Source organism: Pogona vitticeps, chromosome 1 (genome assembly GCF_051106095.1).
Source record: "Pogona vitticeps strain Pit_001003342236 chromosome 1, PviZW2.1, whole genome shotgun sequence".
Taxonomy (NCBI): Eukaryota; Metazoa; Chordata; class Lepidosauria; order Squamata; family Agamidae; genus Pogona; species Pogona vitticeps.
The window spans coordinates 180,247,401-180,269,609 of NC_135783.1; the positions used below are offsets into that span (position 1 = coordinate 180,247,401).

The 22,209-nt window shown below is 41.0% G+C and overlaps 1 protein-coding gene across 2 annotated transcripts in view; it reads right to left on the reverse strand.

Moving 5' to 3' along the window:
- PARD3B (par-3 family cell polarity regulator beta) overlaps positions 1 to 22,209 on the reverse strand; it is a 621,722-nt gene that overhangs the window by 85,303 nt on the left and 514,210 nt on the right. For both annotated transcript variants that reach the window (XM_072978456.2, XM_072978451.2), the window contains one exon: positions 19,410 to 19,539. In XM_072978456.2, coding sequence (XP_072834557.2) covers positions 19,410 to 19,539 — 130 coding nt within the window. The remainder of the gene's footprint in view (positions 1 to 19,409; positions 19,540 to 22,209) is intronic.

Genomic DNA, 22,209 nt, shown 5'->3' on the forward strand with positions numbered 1-22,209 from the left:
TTAATCCAATTTATTCAAGTATACAGGCCATCTAGAAAGGTTTTAAAAATTAGAAGCACAAACAGAATAGAATTATCAGAAAATGTGAGCAAATGCTTTTATCACAAAACATTTGTTGAGTCAAATATTTCTAATTCAATAACTTTTGCTCTCTTAAAAAAAGGAAGAGGAGGAATTCAGCACACTTTCCCACTAACTACTAAATCTGTGGGCTAGAAACTGAGGGGAAAAAGAAAAGAACGAAGACTTTTCAGGCAGAAGGGCTATGCTTGTTTGATGCCAGGGGCTGATTTAGCAAATGAAGTTTTCTTCTGTCCCATTTTGTTCTGTACTTTAATGCATTCTTATTAGATTAGCATCTGCACTGCAGACCTTGAAGTGGGAACTAATAAAGTTATCCACACAATCTCTAGGTGTCTGAGCCACTGACTTTATTTTTCATTTAAAATAATTATAACAGTGCCACTTGTTTGTTAAAAAAACACACCACCCCTTTTATATTCACAGATAATTGCTTTATAAAACACCCAGCAATGCATTCTAATTTTCACATATTTGCCGAGAACAGAAGGGAGGAGGGAACATAAAGCTCTTTAAAGTTTGCAACAACTTGACAACCATGTAGCCACCAGACTTTTAAGTCATGGAGATAACAAGAGCAGCAGCTCTGAGGCAGAGTAGCAAGCAGGCAAACAACTGCAGAACACCGTTAATGGTAATGTACCATATTTTTCTGTGTATAAGACGCCCACATGTATAAGACACCCCCCATTTTTCTTACCCAAAATTAAGAAATCTAAGTGGGGCTTAGCAAATGTAGGGGGTGAGGGATCAAAGCGCTGCAGGATAGCTTTGATCCCTGCTTTCCCCTCCACTTGTTTTTGTTCTCACCTCAGCTTACTTCCGTGTATAAGATGACACTCAATTTTTAGTTTAAAGATTTTAGACAAAAGTATAGTCTTATATATGGGATAATATGGTATATCATCTCTATTGGTTGCCCCAGAGGCCTCTCACCCCCCCCCCATTTCCCAGCTTATTCCCCAGCCAGTTCCCTCAGGGAATCTGGCAGGTGGCAGCAGCCCAGCCACAGTCCCACCATCTCTCACACAGTGACCTGTAGAAGGCAGATGTTATTCGGCTCCCCTGATATAATGATATGTTGGACCAGCCTCTAAAAACCAGCCTAAACTCAACACATATGGCAACATATCTATTAATGGCCAGCCAGGAGCCAGACATGGGTGCACATCCACTTGGACCTTCTCTTTCCCTATCATTCTTTCAACTTTTTGGACTAAAACGATAGGCTTTAGAAGTGCAATTTTAGATAAAGCATGATTTTCTCTTCTCAATTCAGTAAAGTGGGGCCTCATTCTGAAAGTTCACCCTCCTCCCAAAAATCTTACTGCTGGAAAGGTGGGTGGGTAAAAAAAGTGACGGTTGTTAGACACTTAAGAATATTTCTGTGCCACTGCAGTTAGAATGTCAGAAAGAACTATATTTCACCCTTTGGCATAAACGGCATTGACATGCTGGATGTCAGAAACACAGCTGTTGTTTGGGCATGTATTCCAAAACGGCAAGAGAAGGTTCAAATGGAGAAACATTAGGTCTGGTTAATTCACGGGAAGGCTAAATTGTGGCTGTGATTCATGCTCTCTCCTCCATTCCCACCATCAATTTCAGACTTCCATCAGGTGGAAATGTGTTTTTCCAGCCCTACTGACATGGGCAGAACAAATACACAGAAAATTCTTTTGGACTTATCCAGTCATGCAGGCATACAAATGAACTAACAGTTTGATGATATGGGTAATGCTAACGAAGTGACCCTAAGGCACAACTTTCAGGGCTTAGAGGGTCTTTAGGAAGACCTGGCCTGACCTGAATGCTGCCACAACCAATGCCCACAGGATGGGACTGGCACTTGAGTGGGTGCCAACATATAAAACTCAATGAGCCTGGTTTGGATCTCTCTACCCAGGAAACCCTGAAAAGGGCGGTCTTAAGTCAGACTTGACTTGATGGTACTCAGTTATTATTAATAATCTCCAAATAGCCAAGCTGTAAATATAGGAACTTATTTGACACTGGCTGGATAGCTCAGTCATTTAGGTATCTGGCTGGGGAGCCAGAGGGTGGGTGTTTGATTCCCCCACTGTGCCTCCTGGAAGAAGAGCCAGCCTGTGTGGCCTTGGGCAAGCTGCACAGTCTCAGAAGTGCCCCCAAAAGAAGGGAAGGGTAAACCACTTCTGAGTATTCTGTACCTGGAAAACCCTGAAAAAATGGTTACCATAAGTCAGAACTGACTTGGTGGTAGATGATTTGTTGTCGTTATTGTATGTTGTCTGAAATTCTTTATAGTAGGCCCACAGAATCACCAGGGATATGATAAGTCAACACCTGTTTAAGTTCCTCTGATCCAATGGGGACTACTCCAGTTGTAACTTACTAGTAGATTTCTGCCATTGTGTGTTTCTGTTCCTGTAGGGAAGCTTGTCAGAATCAGATTTGTGGGCCATAGGTGGGTTCTTCCCTCTTTGTGTGACCCTGATTATCCCTTCTCCCCCCACCCCATGTTATGTGCTTTGTCAAAGAAGCTGTTATTAGTACCAAGAGCAGCTATTTCCCATAGCAAACTTTAGATTTGGCAAAGATGGTAGAGCAAGGGGTTCATGGCATGGGGCAAGTGTTGCTAACCCTATTTCTCTCTTTACCATAGACATTCTCATTCCGGTCATCTAATCCCTCTGGCTAGTACAGTGGTGCCTCACTTAATGATGTTAATTGGTTCAAAAAAACACATCACTATGGGAAAACATTGCTAAGCGAAACATGTTTTCCCATAGAGATGCATTGAAAACCAGTTAATCCAATCCAGCTGTCAAACTTAGGTTCAATGCATTTCAATGGGGGGAAAAATTCACCAAAAATTAACGAAGAGTCAGAACAAAGCCAAATTAAGTTTGCACACGTTTTAGAAGGTGCACTAATGATCCCAAACATTTAAAACCATTTTTGAACCTTTTAAGACACTTTAAAAATAGCGAAAATGGAACATTGCTAAGCAAAACAGGGGACTTAAAACTGTCATCGCTAAGCGAGGCAAGGTCCCGAACATCACTATGCGAATTTTCCCCATAGGAAACATTGTTAAACGGAGCGCAAAATCGCTCCAAAAACCTCATCGCTAAGCGAATACATCGTTAAATGAGACAATTGCTAAGCGAGGCACCACTGTACTAGGATTTGGGAGGCCCTTAGGAAGAGATCTTCCTGCCATTATCACCACTCTTTTAAATTTTTGTTCATCCTCTGTTATTAATCCTTGTCCCATAGCAAGTAATGGAGCAGAGAAAAGTTGCCACCATCTCTCCTTACACATATATTCTTTCTCTTTGGGTGGTAGTGAGGCTTGAGGTACACAAGGCCCAAATTCCCACCAGCTTATACGGGCAATATGTGAAACAGCTTTCTACTCTGGGAAGAAGAGTACAAAAGAAGAGGGTCCATTTGGATATCTGAGGGGGTCAAATGTCCAAATGATTTTTCACTGGTTGCAGAGGCTGCTACTGCTCCTCCGCCTATGGTCTTAACCCCACCCTCCCAGCGGTTGTATGTTGTCAGCTGTCTAGCCTGGTCTTGAATTTGCTGAAGACCTACACAGTCTTCATAGCATCATACTGGTTAAAAATAATGTATCTCCCCAAAAGAACACCCGTCTGCCCTACACTGGCTTGTTTCCATGCTAGCAGATGTGGAAACGCTGTGTTTGATTCTTTTTTTCTTCCCCAGTCTGATTCAAACAGGGTTTCTCTCCACAACAGCTACTTCCACCCACTTTCTCCTCCTGCCACAAAGCCCTCTTGGCTAAGCACACAAGGCTGAACACTCTCCTCCCAAGAAGGAGATGCCATCTGTATTTCTGGCACCAGGGACACTTACTGCCTCCTCCAGGGGTCATTAAGTGAGCTATCCAGCTGCACCAAAAACTGAAGGGGAAAACAAAACAAAACCCACATCTTTCCTTTCCTGTTGGGCAGGATTAGTATCTCCCATAATGTAGTTTTGGGGCAATGCAACTCATACCTTATCTTCATTAGAGTGAAATTGTTATGGTACATTTCAGAATTTGAGGTTTCAGTATTGCTTTTCTTATAAAAAATGAGTTCAGAGTAGAAAAAGAAGCATAAGAACTATTAATTAACTTTTCCAGCCAGAGGACTTTCAGAAACGCTTGAATTCATAGGGTGGTTCTGCATTGGGTCCCACATTACATCAAGCTGTCATTTCTCCCACTCCACAACAAGACAGGAATGCCATTACTCTCTCTGAACGGGAATGCTGCTTTCTAAAAGCCATGATCCAATACAAACGTTTGTGGTTTTGGGGTGCCTAACCCACTCTAAACGCAACATCCTGAAGTCGGAATTAATTGCTCATTACAGGCACAAAGAGCTCCTTTCTGAGTCCAAAGAAAGCACAGGACCTCTTGACGCGTTGTGGAAAAATAATGTAGTTCTCAGGCTTCATTCCTTTGGTTTTTTGGGGGTCTGGATCTGTGCCAGAGGTGCAATAAACTCCGTGGCCTTTAACACAGCCGAGTATGATTCTTCTTCTTTCCCTAACCTTAATTGGGAACTGACACAACTCAGTGTGGTACAAAACTGTTCATCAAAACTTGTTGACAGGTCATATATATTCACTCCCAGAGGTTTGAAACTAGGAATGGCTAAGAGTATATCAAATAATAACACATGTGATTATTCCTTAAGATGTTAGTTATCAACATTTAAATCTTACTTGCAAAAGAGAAGGGGGGGAAAACCAGTTATGAAGCTGGATGTAAACAAGGCATTATGAAAGGAAATTATCATGCTGTCTGCATCCACCCTTCCACGGAAGAACTACACAATTACTGTGTTTTATGCAGTTCTTATAGACCAAAAGATAAGTGAGGAAGGGAGGAAATTAATGCCACACCAAAGGACAGAGCTAAGATTATAAAGTAACCAAATCTCTCTGTGAGATCTATAGAGCAATCCACATAAATATGCAGGGAGATTACTAATTCCTAGTTACTTTAGGTCTTAGGGGTATGGGAAGACACACACATGTCCCCTCCAGGGTTCCAATCCACCATTGCATGATGTACAAAGCAGCTGCATCAGTGTGGGCATAGTCCCCCCTTTTTTTAAAAGGTAAAATCCTATTCATCAGTGGTCTGGTAGGTCAATGTGGAGCAGGAAGCCTGAATCTAACACCCTCCACCTTCTACCTCTAAACAGCTGATGAGTGGGATTTTAGGGTTTGTTTGTTTTTAAAGTCCTATTTACATCAGAGTCTAAAAACTTTACTTTTTGAACTACAGCTCCCAGAATCCTCCAGACAGTACAATCTACTGAGAGCAGCAGAAAGAGAAGCTCGCTTGCCACCCACCCACCCCATTTAAGTATGAAGATGCCTTCTTCAGCAGGTGCACAAGCCCAGCTGGATCATGGCAACAATGGGTTTTGTAGCTTGTAGTGTTTTTCTCAACTCCCTAATAATGCCCAGAAAAAGAACAAAGAACTCTTCCCAAGTGCACTAAGGCCCCAGTGTACTCTCAATTTCCTGTAATTTTCTGTTTGTTTGTGGTCTAAGTTAATAGAAGGAAGTAAAGTGAAATTAATAGGAAATTTCGTGTTTGACTTCAAAAGGATTTTAGATCAGATCCCTAAAAGCACAGACCAAAGCCTGCCTTAAGTCATGGCAAGGCTATCAGAGCATAATAATACAAAGCTATAGATGCTGGACTAGTATGCTCATAAAAAAAATGTGTGTATTTTTACATGGGAACCTGTCTCATAACATTTTAAAAGCAAGTACAGTATTAGATTTATAGCTACACCCTTTCCTGCTCTGAGTTAGAGACAGGTTAACAAAAGGAAATTAATAACCCAAGACAATAGAAATGAAGAAAGAAAAACAGCTTGATATTGCAACCCCTTCATTAATTACATCTCTCTTCACACTAAAGACCTAACTAAACTTGGACTTTGGATTTGAGAAAAGATGCTCTACCCTCGCAGTCTCATTTGAAGGGGAGGGAAAAAAACACCAATTCATGGAGGAGAGGCAATCAAATAATAAACAACACTCTTTCTTTTTCCTGCTTCTTCATCAAAGGTTTTTTTTTGGGGGGGGGCTAAGGGAGGAGGGCTCCCCTCCCCTGCCCTAACCAAGAAAGCTCTCCACAGCTTCACAACAGCACCTTTTTAAATTTTGTCCCTTCCTGTTTGTGCAGAGAAATGTGCAAGGAAGCAAAGAAAGTGGATCTTCTAATCTTCCTCTTGATCACCCTTTCTGGGTTTCACAGCAAGCAGAATTAGCAGAACAGTGCCTGGAGAAAACATATGAACATTGTACATATCTCTGCCTGCAGGTTCATTGTCAAACTAGACATTTGGGAAAACGCATATTAACTGCCAGAATCCTGTGTTCATCTTCCAAGGACCAATCAGACAATAAAGTTTCTTGAAATGCAGGATACAGAGCTGAAGAAAAATGCAAGCATAAGGAAGCCATTTCTGATCACATACTAACTGTATAATTTAGTTTGACATTAACCACCACCCTTTGAGCAGTGCAGTATGAAGTGCTGATCATAACTAAGGTTCTCATTTTTCAGTTCCCCAAATCTAGGCAACCTGATGTGCATATTATATCGATATCTTGGTATGAATAGAAAACATGGCAACTTAACTCTCTTGTAAGTTTTCATCACGACACATGCCAAACAACTCATTTCTATAATTATGTCAGTGTTACAGCCCAATGGCTATTTCTTAACAACCACAGTTAAAGTCAGTGGTGACACTTGTTCTTTTTGTATTTCAGTTCCCTTACCCAGTTAATTATACCTCCCACTCATACCTGTGTATAATAACCTATCCGTCTAGAAAACATTCCATGCACCTGATGACTCCACGGAGGATGACAAAAGCTTAGGACAAGCAGACCTTGGCCATTGTTAAGGTGCCAGGATGCCAGAAAATGCACTGATGCTTCTATTGCAACACACTGACCCAACAATCTTCCTGAAAACTTTCACATATGTTCAAACAAATGCCAACACAATGTGGCACACTAGTTTCCCCACTTAACACCGCCCTCCCATAATTTGCTTCCTCTTCTCCTCAAATTAAATTCTTCCTCTACAGTATATTCCTCCCCCCCCCCCCAATAGCTGCTGTTTGGTTTCCCTGTTATGGGGTTATATTGTGGTGCTCCAGAATTCTGTGTGTGTTTAAATAGATGTAGGGCCACTTTAAAGTAGCAGAGCACATGCCCGAGTAAATATTTCAGAGGACCATACTGTACTCCCATGAGAAATAAATGTGGAGTTGGTTCTTGCATTTTTCAAATGGAACTTGTATTCATCTGCACACTCAGCAAAGACGCGTAACGTATTGTGCCACTTCCCTGGGCTGTTAAGATTCCATGGAGCCCAGCCATGCAGCAGAACAAGCAAAGAATCTGTGAAATCGCAGTGTTACAGAATGTATCTGACTTAATAAGCCTGCAGCTATTCTTCCTTCTCGTGCTTCCACAACTCCATTCCTCAGAGAAGTATTCAACGAAGCTTCCCATGAAAGATAAAACTGGGCTTGATTCCCCCATCCGTACGCGCAGCAAAGATGCGTAGTAATGAACTTAGAAAGGTTACTTTGGGGGATGACGGTTCCCAGCGTCCCACAGCCGCTGGCGATGCTGGCTGGGGAATGCTGGGAACAGCTTTGAAGAGGAAAAGAGGAAAATAATTTGGTTTGCTGTTGTTAATAGGCTATATTTTGCAGTAACAAGCTGGGATGAAGTTAATTTTTTAAAAACCTATAATTGCCATGGCTATAGTGCACTCCTTTGCCGTGGAATGACATGGGTATCTCTCTGTCAGTCCCTGCCGGCACACGTGGGGTTACGTCCAATCCATGGGAGGGGAAAGGAGGGAAATTTCCAAGAGTAGCTTGTTTTGTGCTGCTGCTTTGCTTGCCTCCATGTGTTGATGAGTGAGAATCAGACAGGAGGACTAGATAGAAGGGAGCAAGAGGGCATGTCTAGGCAATTAAGAGCAAAGCCAACCCTAAATGAGGAAGAGAGAGAGGAAAGGAAGGGTATTGATCCAGGAAGAGACTGAGGGCCCAATCACATCTTACAAACCCCCCACCACCACCCATTATACCAATTATTTCCATATCTCTTTTCTACTGATATGTTTATTTTTGTGGACACACGGTATATACACTGCTGGGAGTGTTACCATTGTTTTACACTCTATCCATTCATTTCTTTCCATTTGAACTGTAATAGCAGTGCTACACTGCTCTTAATTTTCTATAAATCCATTTTCCTACTGTTTCTTGGAAAATCAGGTGCCCACTTGTCCTTAAAAAAATAACAGAAGTGATACATTGACAGTGCAATAAGAGAGGTCTGAGCCTTCTCTCCCCTTTGCAAAGGTTAAAAAAGAGAAAGAAGAGAAACAGGAAATGCCTCTCTCAAGCCCTCTTTGAAAGGAAGGGGGGGAGGCTGTCTCCTTCAATCTGCCTCCTGCTGATTTTTCTAGCAGTAGTGGCTGTACAGTACCTAAGGGATCACCTGTCTTGTTATGAGTTGATTTGTTGATACACCTTTAAAATAATTAAAAAGGAACAAGTGCAGTGGCCATGAAGTGGCCACAGCACCCAGAAACCCAGCCCCTTTGCAAAGGAAATAAATAGACAGCAATATTCACATAGGCTGAAACGGTAAGGAATGAAGCGATTCATCACCCATACAAAATAAAACGACTCCCCCAGCAAGGTGGGAATGAAACACTGGCCAGAAAAATGAGTCAATTTTGGCTGTGTATCGTGTGCTCAGAAATTTATGAAACGGTCTAAAAACCTGCCATATTGGTATAAATGAAGTGATCAAAACCTGAGAGTGGAGTGTGTGTTGGGGATAGCCCATTTAAGGTTGCCCAAATGAATGAACCCATGGCCACCTCTAGCAGCAAGCATACAAGGCACTTCTCCTGGAGCAATACAGAAGAAACTTAGTTTTTTGCATTTCCTCCACGTTTCTCCTCTGCCTCGTTGCCCTGACCCTTCAGCCTCTTAATCTGTATTGCAAAGTAAATCACAAAAGGATGATCCCCAGTCATTAAACTGTAAAAGTCCCAGATTGAAAGTGTGGGTTGTTTAAGGTTACAAGCAATTTTGTTATGCATTTTGGAAGTAATCACATTTCCCCTGAATTCAATAGGAATAATATCTTACCATTATTCATGTTATTCATGTTATTCATGTTATTCATGTTATTCATGTTATTTATTTATTTATTTATTTATTTATTTATTTATTTATTTATTTATTTATTTATTTATTTATTTATTTATTTATTTATTGCATTAATATCCCATCCATCTAGTGCTGGGGCACTATGGCTAACAACAATTAAAATACCACAACCTAATACCACCAACAAAGTCATAAAGAGAGAGCCAAGAAACATTAAAAACTCAGGGTAGCCTCAAAAAAACCTGGAAAACTGGATGGCAAATCGAAATCAAGATCAACTCATCAGATACCATATTGATAACTTAATGTTATCAATATAGTATCTGTAGCATTTAAATGTAGAACTATAGAGAGTACTTGAAATAGCCAAAAAGCATACTACCCTTGCATTTTTCAGTGGTTCAGTGGTAACACTGGTACGTAGTAATGTCAGGCAGTGCAACAACTACTTTTCTAATTGCAGTAACAATAACAGCAACAGCCTGGTAGCCTGAATAAAGTACTGAGCAATACAATCTGTTGATTATTTTTTTAAAGTAACATTCCAAGTTCTGACCCATAGGGAGGGAACTGCTTGTTTGCCCCCTCCCTATGTGGGGTAGAAAAAAGCGGGTGAGTGAGCAAGGCCTGCCTGTTTATGCACCTTCCCTTACTGAACTGGGTGGAGGACTAGGCCAGTAGGCCCCAGTTTCTGCTTGGTCCCATGATACTCAAGGGGGAGAGAGTGAGGTTGGGGACTAGGCGGCTCCTCTTTTCATGCACAGTCTTCAATACTCCACTGTCCCAACAGACCAGAGAGGTGTGGGTGGCCACTCATACTCTTTCTCTAGGCCTGAGGCCAGCAACACCTGTACACTTCCTGCTAGTGTCAATGCAGTTTCTCAGTCCCCCTGGAAGCTACCCAGCCTGGTCTAGATGGTACCATGAAGCTGCATCTCCCTACCATGGTGCTCCAACTGAGTAACAAAGAAAACTTAGGAGCTACTACAGCCTTCTCTACCTTTCAAGCATCTTTGGGCGCATCCTCACTGGCAGACTAGCTTGCTCTTTGGATCACGTTTTGTGTTGTTTGGCTTACTGCATCCACATGTGTTAGAATGACTTAAGAGTGCTTCATCCTGCCTCCTTCCACTCTTTTTGACAAGGCTGCAGCTTTTTTTGCACAATTCAGAGTACTCCTAAATGTCTCATTCTGTAGCCCATGTGGATGGCTAGTTTGCACCTAAATAGGAGTGTGGGCAGTGCTATATGAGCTGGCTTGCAGCAATGAAAGGGACCTGCTCTCTTGAGGTCCCCAAAACAAGGTAATCTACATAGTGGTTTGAAGGAGAGCCCTCAAGCCCCAACCAACAGGTGATGTGTGAATTGTTAATTGTGTAAGGGGGGAATGTGCTGGGGATGTGCAGTGAAGAAGCACCTAGGTATGTACACATGTTTAACCTTGGAACCCCACCCCTTGGTCACTGCAATTCCTTCTCTGTAGCTCAGTTTCATCGCAGGGGAAGCCTTGGAGGGTGGTGGAGACACAGAAGGTTTCTCACATGCAGAGTGATTTTGCTCCAACTGAAAACGGCTTGGTGGGATTTTAAAGGCAGCACATTGGTATGTGTAACATGTTGTTTGGCTCTGAGTACTGGGGTACTGAGCTTAGTGGTTCCCTGAAGCAAAAAAGAGCTAATCAGGCTGGCAGCCCCATTCTCCCCACCCCATGCAGGTCAGGAGCTGGAGTCCATTTAGGGCAGCTTTCCTCCAACACCTTCTGGCATGTGTGAACGTCTTCCCTGTCACCACTCTTCATCAGCCACAGAAAACAAGAGGGGAACACATGCATGTTACTGTGGCCTCCTGCATGTCATTGCACCACATCTGTGAGGTGAGCACATTGGCAGCATTACATGTTCCATGCTAGGTAGAGGCACTGCTGTTTCACTATGTCACAAAGGAAAGTCACTGTAGCCAGCTGAATAACAGCTACGGGAAAAGGCGGGGAAGAGGGCGGAAAGGTGGATAGTCATTAATCAAAAGGGGAACAAATTGCAGCAATCCAAAGTCCTGTCTGGATCCTCATCATGGGAGAAAAAGCACTGATTGGTGTGAACAGAAGGATTGCTCTGGTATGAGACAGAGCAGACTGCATGAAAGAGAAGAATCTTTCAAGAGGGATCCAGAGCGCTCCAACTTCCCCTGTCCGGACATACCCTTGTTTCCCTCACCAAAGGGGCAGAACTCAGATGACATTGCTCTTTTTCTGATTTGGGCTGAATGGCAGGAGGAGACTGGAAGAGAGATAATTATTTACTGGTTGATTGACTCTTCACACCAATAAGCTACTTTGCCTTTAGAACAATAGTGGTAACATTAGCAATGTTGAGTGAATTTAGGATAGGGCTGCCTAAACAGAGAATCAAGGACAGAAGAAAGACTGTGACAGTAATTTTCTTTACCCAAAGAAACAGAGGAGGAACAACCTTCCAAGGAATGGTATATATAATCCGATAAATATCTTCCTTCTAAGAAAATAAGGTCTTCTTAAAAAAGAATATGACTATTATTTTTAAATATATTTCTTATTATGTTCTCGACTGGTGGACCATAGGATAATGAAGCAAAATACAGTAATTACAATGAATAAGCTCCCCCCACCTCCTAGGGAAGCAAGATTTATTCATCTATTTTCAATGTTAAAAATCAGTTTTAACAATCTGCAACTTTTAATCTTTATGTTCTAGTATGCACTTTTGAGTCCCCTCTCTATATACATGTCTCTGTTTGTGTATGTGTGTGTGTGTGTGTGTGTGTGTGTGTGTGTGTGTGTGTGTGTGTGTGTGTGTGTGTGTGTGTGTGTGTGTGTGTGTGTGTGTGTGTGTGTGTGTGTGCACGTGCACAGATTGTTGAAAGTAAATGTTATTTTCTTCCAGGGAAGGAGGTGTTTGTTTTGTTTAAAAAAATGCTGGTGAACTCTTGTATAAAGACAACATAGAGCATAAAACAAAAACCAGCACAGACTTCAAAGGAATAAAGATTTTTCCCCCTTCAGGGAACTGGGGAAAGTTTTGTTTTGTGCATGAATACCAGTCCATGAGTGGAAACTAAGGCACAAGAGAATGGAAGAATAATAAGGTAGCACTGGAAGAATCCACTCATCCTGAGCAACACTGCAAAATAACAAAAGGGAAGAATCACAGAGACCAGGAGGATGTGAGGCATGGAAGGCTTGTTTAAAATTAGGACCTTATTTTTAAGCATGTAGATGAATCCAAGTTTCCAACATGGAATCTATTCCTTTTATAGATCTGAGGGATTTTTTTCTCCAACAGGAAACTTTACTTTAATTTGACATATACTGAATGTTCTTTATAAAAAGTGATTATTTGAAACAACTCTTTGGTGAAAAAATCTATCCTGTTACAGGGTTGAGAAAAAACATCTTGTAAATGTCAGCTGTATCCTTGTGTGCCTGCACAGTCACACATTTTTAATTGTACTGTACCTCTACATGTATATAAACAACACATTCCATCACCCATAGAAGGGCAATGCCTTTATCTGGTCAATCAAAATGTTACAAAAAAGTGGGCAAACTTTTATGTTTTGTAAAACTTTTCATCATGGTAGATGATGGATAAAGCTATGTGTGAGTTGGCAAGGGGAGGGAGGGAGAACTGGATGGCTGGAACTGGGGATGGACTGTGGGGAGCAGTCGCAAAGCACAACATCCATCTCTACTGGGTGCTTTGCAGCTGTCAAGCAATGATTGCAGTCCTTCTGAAAATATCAAATCGGACTGTTAGTCAAATCTGTTCCCACTTTTAGGAAAAAAATGCAGGTTTCCTGGTGATGGGAAATGGCAATAGAGAGAAACAAGATAGCTTTTACGTGAACAGCACTGGAGGTTAATTTTGACTGGTGTGTGTGACAGGCAACACAGGATAGCAAAAAGAAAAGAGAGACAGAGTGTGTGTGAGTGTGTAAATACAAGACAAATAGGGGAGCCGTCAGCTAGAAGCTGGAAGGAAAACACCTACAGACAACAAAGCTGCACCTTCAAGTGATTAAAATTATCTACCTTTGATTCAGTGGCTAAATCTGGTATTCTCCAAATGACAAATCACAGAGAAAGCAAAAGTTGGATGCTTCAATAAAGTTATTGTCCTCTTACGGATATTGGAATTTTTCTTAGGGGGTAAAAATGACTGTTTGTGCATTGTAAACAATACATGTTTTTTGGAATAGCACCTATTTTCAAGCCAATGGATTAGAGTACGATGGCAGCATTTTGTTAGATAATGAACAGTGATTACAACAGCTGCTATATATTAGGGGAAAGATGGTTTTGGTAACATGGCCAACTGACAAAAGCATAGGAAGAACATCTCTAAGTATTAACTGTGTATTTGAGGAGGTCACCAGCTGTATTCACTCCCCTAGTGAATCTCCTCTAGGGGGAAAGAAAAAACTTTTAACAACAGGATTTCCTCCTGTCTCAGCATTCTGTGTCTTTTTTAGAACAAAGACCTGGAAATATGTAGGCTACAATAAGTTTTCAATTTAGCCGCAATTATGGAATTAGCTCTTCTTTTCTCATATAGGAAATAAACCAGCTGTTACTCAATCCTTGCTCCCAGAGAAAGCTGGAATGTCTGCCTGCTACGGATCATGGTCTGTACTAGATATTCTTAAACCAGGATGTAGAGCACACTGGAAGGGGAAATATACTATTTATTTGAGAAGATATGAAAAAAATTTTAAAAATAAGTTTTTTGTATTGTTCTGTTTTTTGCAGTTGAATGGAATACTGGCAGCAAAACAAACCAACAAACCAACAACAACACCCCCCCCCCAAAAAAACCAGTTACAAGAACACCTCCATCTGGAGAAGGCTTCATGGATTGTCAGTCTGACTACACTACCTCTAAACAGGGCTCAGACACAGGGCCTTACAATAAAGCTTATGCTTTAAGCCACACAGGAACAACATATACCAGAAATAATGAACTGCTAGGTAAAGACTCAGGGTGTGACTAGATGGCCAAATTATCCACACCTGGATTGGTCTAGATTGTGCTAAGCAGGGTTGCTTTGAGGTTTGGTATGAAAGAAGAAAAGGCCAAAGCAGGACTGCAGTTGAACATCAAGACCAGAATCGTGACTTCAGAGGAAATACACAATTTTGATTTTGACAATGAAGAAATTGAAATGGTTAGAGATTTTGTGTACCTTGGTTCAATCATCCATCCTGTTGGAGACTGCAGCCCAGAAATCAGAAGACTGAAACTAGAAAGGGCAGCAATGAAAAAATGAGAAAAGATAATCAAATGTAAGAATGTATTACTGGAGACCAAAACTGTGCACACTCTTGTATTTTTGATCACCATGTATGGGTGTGAAAGCTGGACAGTTAAAAAAGCTGACAGGAAAAATATTGATTCGTTTGAAATGTGGTGCTGGAGAAGAGTTTTGCAGATACCCTAGTATGCTAGAAAGACAAACAAGTGGGTCCTAGTTCAAATCAAGAACTATCCCCGGAGGCAAAAATCTTGACACTGAGGATGACCTACTCTGGGCACATCATGAGAAGTCAGGATTCTCTGGAAAAGACAATAATGCCGGCAAAGTTGGAAAACAGCAGGAAAAGAGGAAGACTAAAGACAAAATTGATTAACTTCCTAAAGGAAGCTACAGGTGTGAGTTTGCAATAGGGCTGTTGAGGACAGGCCATTTTGGAGGTTGTTCGTTCATGCAAGTTATCAGTTGGGGACTACTTGACAGCACCTAACAACAATAAAAAATGTCATTTGGGGTGATGCTTGCACCCACATGCAAGGATAGACCACACTGCACCACAGGTGACCCTCTTTAGCACAATCTGAACTGATCTTTAAGGGGAAAGAAAAAATATTAACAACAAAAATAACAACCCCTTTCTCCTCCTCCGAGCTTAATGATCTTGAGAAATCCAAAAATTCTTTCTTCCCATGGAGAGCAAGCAAGGCAAAGCTTTCCTTTTTAATGTATTCGCGAAGGCTTTCATGGCCAGGATCTAATGGTTGTTGTGGGTTTTTTGGGCTCTTTGGCCATGTTCTGAAAGTTGTTCTTCCTAATGTTTCGCCATTCTCTGTGGCCGGCATCGTCCGAGAACAGCGCTCTGTGCTCTGGTGCAGTTTGTTTGGGAGTTCAGTATTTATGTCTGTGAGATCAGCTTTTTTCCTTTTCAGGAGATGGGTGATTATGGTGATCAGTGTGTTTTTGTTGTGGGTGTATTGTTGTGATAAGGAAGAGAGATTATCTGTCAGCCATAAATACTCAACTCCCAAACAAACTGCACCAGAACACAGGTTGCTGTCCTCTGAAGATGCTGGCTACAGAGACTGGCGAAATGTTAGGAAGAACAACTTTCAGAACACAGCCAAAGAGCCCGAAAAACCCACAACAACCTTTCCTTTTTAACTGTTGCTAACTAATGCAGTGCCTCAGCAATGCATTGAAAGTAGGGATGTGCATCTGGATTCTCAAAAATTCAGAATTCACCAAATAATGCCATATTTGGATAGTTCTGAATATATCTGAATCTAAATATGATAGTTCAAAATATCTGTAATAATAATTCCTAATATTTGGAGTCCCATTTACCTCTCTAGATTAAAAAGCAAAAGACTAGGTATCTGTTAGAAAGAAGAAAAAATGAAAGTGAAACTGAAACCTATTTCTCAATAACTCTGAAGTGATTTCTTAAAAAATGAAACTTTAAGACCCTCTCGTACCAACTGTGTTGCACAGGACTCAAGTGTCTTCTGACTGGGGTTGTCAGAAGGTACTTTTCTCCCCCGAGAGTCCATGTACCAGAGAAGAACAAGGATGGCAGGAGCACTCAGACTGATTGATGAAGAACATGCCTAAAATTTCCAGAATTTAAAAATGTTTAAAATTCAAAATTTTGAGACAGAAGGGCTGTAATTCCAAAGTCTGAATTTTGGTGCTAGTGCACACACAGACACACACACTTGCATGCACACACTTTCAAAGCATTGCTGAAGCAACAGCAACAATTACACAGATAAGCCGCTTTTGGTCCTTTTGGGGAAAAAGACAAGATAGAAACATTTTAAATAGATAAAATAAATAAATATGAAAAAAAAAATCTCCCTTTCCTTCCACAGGCAAATGGCAAGGAAGTTTTCAATTTTTCAAGGTTCTTAACTGACTTTAGCAAAGGTAGAGCTTAAGCTAGCTGCTTTGGTTTGATCCCACTGATCACACATACTGGAAGCCAACCAAAATGGAGTAATCCTACCTACAGGAAAAAAATAGCAGCCCCTGACAGGCTTCGACCAGGGACAGGCTAGTTTGGAATAGCATGTACACTGGTTGGTGGGAAAAAGAGTGAATGAAGCTGTGCCAAAACCAGACCAGACTGTGGGACAAATATCTGTGGGATCCAACCCTCAGATAAATCATGAAAAATAAATGGAAGTCTGGATTTGTAATAAGCCTGGATCATTTATCTGTTGCAATACTTAGAGGAAATGATCAAGTTGAAAACCTGCTTCAGGAATTCCAGACTGGTTAATATGTAAGATTCCATATTAAATGTGATTAATGCACCAATTCATACTGCTCCTGGGGAAGATATGACTTCATGCAATCCTAATATGATAAGCTTCCTGCATGCAGAAATATAAAGGTCATACAAAAAGTGCTAACCTAACATTTCTGTTCCCAAGTCCGGTTTTCTTTAAATATCTGGAGAAACACCTTCTCTTTGCAAGTGCAGCTGAGTACAGTAGAGGGTGGCAGTAGTTCCACAACAGAAGTAGTTGTTTAGTTAGACTAGATACAGAGGAAATGCTCTCATTAGAAAGAATGTTTTCTTTCTTTCTTTTTTTAAAGAGAGATTTCTAGAACACAACAAGAAAATAATAGGTTAGTTTTGTCAGATTCAGTGAGGAGGGTACTTCCTGTATCACATAATGGCCACAAAATGTACCCTGGCTGAAGGCGCAGTCACAACAAATTTATCCTGTACACATATGTGCGGTATAGACGCATAGAAAGAGCACATTTTCAGCCACAGTGTGCCTCATATCATGAGACATTTCCCCAGGAAAGGCAGGTATCAGTGATTTATGGTTGACCTTTAGAGAGAGTTGCACTGCTCCCAGGAGAAAACAAATTCCTGATCCAGCAAATTTAACCAATGTCCAGGGGGGAATTTGATTCCCTCAAGGAAAGTTCTTATATAAGTAGATGTGGAAGGAAATTCCACTTGAGAACAGACTGAAAAGGTGGTTTGAAAATGAGCTAAATTCTGATGAACACAACCTATGATGAGTGAGGACTACATGAGCAACCTCAGGATGGTCAGGCAGCGCTTGAGGTATTGCACCACACAGCAGCAGGTTACCTACAGCGGACAAGAGCCTTCCAAACTGAACCGACCCCACTGTTTTGTTTAGGCACAGAGCAAGGACTAGTGGCTGAATGGAAACAGGGCCAGTGGTCAGCTAGAAAACACTGAGAAAGATTAAGGGGAATGCAAAGGAGTCCCCCTACTCTTGAGAGCCCTTTGTTCATTTCAAAGGCTTTGAAATAAACAAAGGCAAAAAAAATGTCAAGAAAGCATCAAAGAAAAACCCTCTCTTTTCCTGGTAGGTTTATTTCAGGGCAAAAGCTCTTTTGCCCCTTTTTTTGATACAACTTGTTTCCAAACCAAATAGCATTGGGGATGAGGAGAGCCTGTGCAGTGGTACTCAAGAAGCATCGAAACATCTGGAGGAAGAAGATGCCAGCAGGGTAGCATCCTCCCTCCACAACTCTTGCCCTAAAGCCTTTGTGTTAAGGTTAGTGCAGACGCATTTGAATGAGAAATGGAAACAATCTGGAGGCTCCTGATATTAATCACAGAGACTGAGAGCTTTAAAGCTATCTTGGGTGCTTTGATTAACAACTCCTGCTCTCACAGAAAACATGTCACCTTGGGAATCCGTAATCTTATTACACCTAATAGAAATGGCTTAAAGGGGATTACCCAGAAGGGACCTTTGAGAAGCTTTGGAGACTATATGGGGGCCATATTTGGCAAGGTAATAAAGCCTTTCAAGGACTGATAAAAAAGAGAGGATTCCTCAGCCAGTTCCCAAAGCTTCACTGGCTAGGTCTGGATTATCTGCCAGGATATCAACTATTTTGTAAACAGCTACTACGGGAGCATAGGCATGTTATTTATAAACAGAGGTGGGAGAAAGGTTCTCCCTCTCCCTCTCTCCATCTGCCCCTGCTCCTTTTCAAAATAAGCCCTCACATTTTGTCTGTGTGACAAATCAGACTGACTTATGTCTGATTACATGTTTCTTAAATTTATTTATTGACAGAGAATTCCAATAGCAAAATTTCTAATGGAGCCAACTAAAAAAGCGGAAAGGGGTTAGCATTTGAGTACAGCCCAACAACAGGGGTTTCAAAAGCCTTGGTAGCTCTCTAAACATGGACTGGATGAGTTGATCTGGTATGGTGGGGCCTGTTATCCCACCTGATTAACTGGGAGGGCTTTTCCATTAGGTAGAGGCTCACCAAATTAGATGTGCACAGAACAGACAGGTACACGTTTAATGATGAGCAATTAACAGCCCTGAATTTCAACACAGCTTCATATTTGGATAATCTGTTGGATTAAAGCGCGATTTCTGATCGTTGGACTTCAATAACTCTGTTACTTAAATGTACTACTATAATGTATAAAACCAAAAAAAATTCTCAGCCTCCACTCATGCTGAAGGAAGATCACTGTACAAATCTATCAGGAACCCTGTCATATAGGAACAGTGTATTTAAGAGACCACACAACTTTCTACATCCATACTTACAATGGGACCGCTTAATCCTAGTTCAGGTCATACAAAATTATATATGCAAATTATAGCATAGATGCAAAGCCAGTTCAAGATATTTTGCCGTCTGAGGCAAAGAACAAGATAGTGTTTTTTAAAAACACTATCACACACTAATAAATAATGGCTCAATAAATGACTGCTCCCTAGATGAGCAGTATAGGCTGCATACTTATTCCTTAGGCTTTGGTTGAACACCTACCCAGTGTGGATCAGGCGGCCTTCCTCTGCCTTCATCATCATCGCCGAAAGGTAAGCCTTCTCGCCTTGCCTGATGGTATTCTTTCCTTAGTTTCTGGATGCGTTCTGCAGTTCCAACTGCCAGACGGTCACTGCATAAAGGAAGAAGAAATGTTGCATAAATATGTGGATGCATCTTCATCCCATACTAGCATATTACTCAACTCATTAAGGAGGTGGGACTTGTTGGTTTCTATATGTGGAAAATAAAAACAGGCATGCACATTCTAGCTAGGGCCCTTGCTCACATGTTTATATTTTACTTCAAAATCTTGATGGTGAAAGACTGTGGGTTAGTTTTTTTTTTTACAACTGAAGCAGAAGACAATGTAATATTAATGCCACTAGTTTATTATGATTCAATCTAGAGCTTGCAAGATATCTATGCCAATAGATATGGAAACCATTACAAACAAAGGGATGTATTACTCTGGATTCAACATTTTCCCATCAGAAAAAAGCACTCCCCGCCCCCAACTACTCCTTAAACCTGATACTTAAAACATCTATGCTTTTAAGAAGCCTTTGTTCTTTGTGGCCAGCAGTGGCTTAGCTAGGCTAAATATTTCATGTTTCCTCCTTCCTTTTCACTCCAGAGCTCTTTGTTGGTGAAGACTTTGTCTTTAAAATGCTGAATTTCTAGGGAGAGGCAATGCACGGCAGGCACCAACAAGTCTCGGTTAGGAAATGAAAGTAATGCTGTTAAGGGAACCAGGAGGCCCAAAACAGAGTGGGATTGACAACTGAAGCAACAATGGAAACCCCAAGCTCTTCTGAAATCCAGACCACTGAACCCCTGGGCAGGTTCCCTGCCATCAGTGGCCATTTTGCATCTTGGCAGGGCGGTGAAGGTGGTTAGCTTCTTATAGGTTGCTCTTCACGTGGCTTTAATTTTCAGGCAGGCAGGCATGCTTGGAAGAATTAATTAAACGGTTTAGGACCTCAATATTTGGCGGAACGCCTACTCCCACCAAGATCTACCTGTATCACCCGCGTGAGTCAGGAGGTGAGGCTGAGGAGCCTGACACCGAGAGAGGCCCAGAAGGAAAGAACTAGAAACCAGGCCTTCTTGGTGGTGACTCCTCGCCTCCGGAACAATCTCCCTCCGGTGATTTGTGCGGCCCCTTCGCTGGGTATCTTCAAAAACCAACTAAAAACATGGATGTTCGTACAGGCCTTCCCTCCAGTTAATCCTCGATTACCTCTTCTTTCTCTTCTCTTGCCATCTTGAATAATTTAATAATTTATTAGCTGATGTTATAATTTTTGTGTATATTTGTATGTTTTTTTAATGCATCTGGAAGCCACCTAGAGTGATTGTAAGACCAGATGTGCGGGGTATAACTAACTAACTAACTAACTAACTAACTAACTAACTAAATAAATAAATAAATAAATAAACAAATAAACAAATAAACAAATAAATAGATAACTAACTAACTAACTAACTAACTAACTAACTAACTAACTAACTAACTAAATAAATAAATAAATAATTTTAAGCAGCTGGAAATTATTGAGTGCCTGTGTATATGAGGTTTGTGGCATGGATGTCTCAGGTCTCTCACATGAAATTTGAATGCTTTTGGTCAGAATAGCATTCAAAATACAGTGGACCCTCTACTTAAGGAATTAATCCGTATTGGAATGGTGGCTGCAAGTCGAAAAGTCTGTAAGTCGAATCTCCATTGACCTACAATGCACTGAAAACCGATTAATCCCATAACCAGTGGTTTTTATTCTATTTTTATTCCATTTTGTTTTTTTTCTGGTCTGTAGGTCGATTCTCTGGCTGCAAGTCGCATCTAAATTTTGCAGCCAGAGAAGTCTGTAACTCGAAAAGTCTGTAAGTCGAGCCGTCTGTAAGTTGAGGGTCCACTGTAGGTCTCAAACGGAACTGGTGGACAGCTCAGTGGTTTAAAGCATTTGGCTGTGGAGCCAGAGGCTTAAGAGTTTGATTCCCCCACTGCGCCTCCATGACAGGGGTTGGACTCAATGATCCATAGAGTTCCTTCCAGCTCTGCAGTTCTGAGATTATCCTTATCCTATTTTTTTAAAGCAGAGACAAAACTCTTGCACTGCCTTTTCTTTTGTTCTTTCTTTCTTTCATTCTTTCTTTCTTTCTTTTCAATCCTGACTATCCAGTGGAAAGCCACTATTCTGGATAGCTAACAATAACTGAAAACACATACATACCCACCACCCACCAAACACAAAACACACGATAAAAACAATTCAAAACACTCAGAGGCAACAGCAAACAAAATTCAAATTTAAACTCAAAACTCATAGATCTTTATATCTGCTGCTGGTTTATTTTTAATTTTAATTTTATTTATTTGATATCTGTCTCTGCCTTTGGCAAGTCTGGTTTAGCTTTTTTGATCTTTTAATCTGTCTGCTCACGAACTCAATAAAAACATGTCAGTTCAATGAGGTAACCAAGCAGGCAAGTACCGTCTTCTGCCTGTCTTGGCCTTCTGCTCCTCCGCCCCCACCCCCCAAATTTTGCTCCCTCATCCCAGATCACAGCCCTTTATTTTCCCCATTTTCACAGCATTCCACTATGTGGACAAATACAAATAATTACAAATACTTTAAAATATTTGGATAAAAATCAAGTTGGATGGGTTATAAATCAGCTCAAAGCAACTGTTATAACACATAAGAGAAATAATTTGGATTTAATCAAAGCAGATAGTATTCATGTATCCCTAGTTTTCCTCATTTAGTCATGCCCCAGCTCTGTCTTACTTTATCTA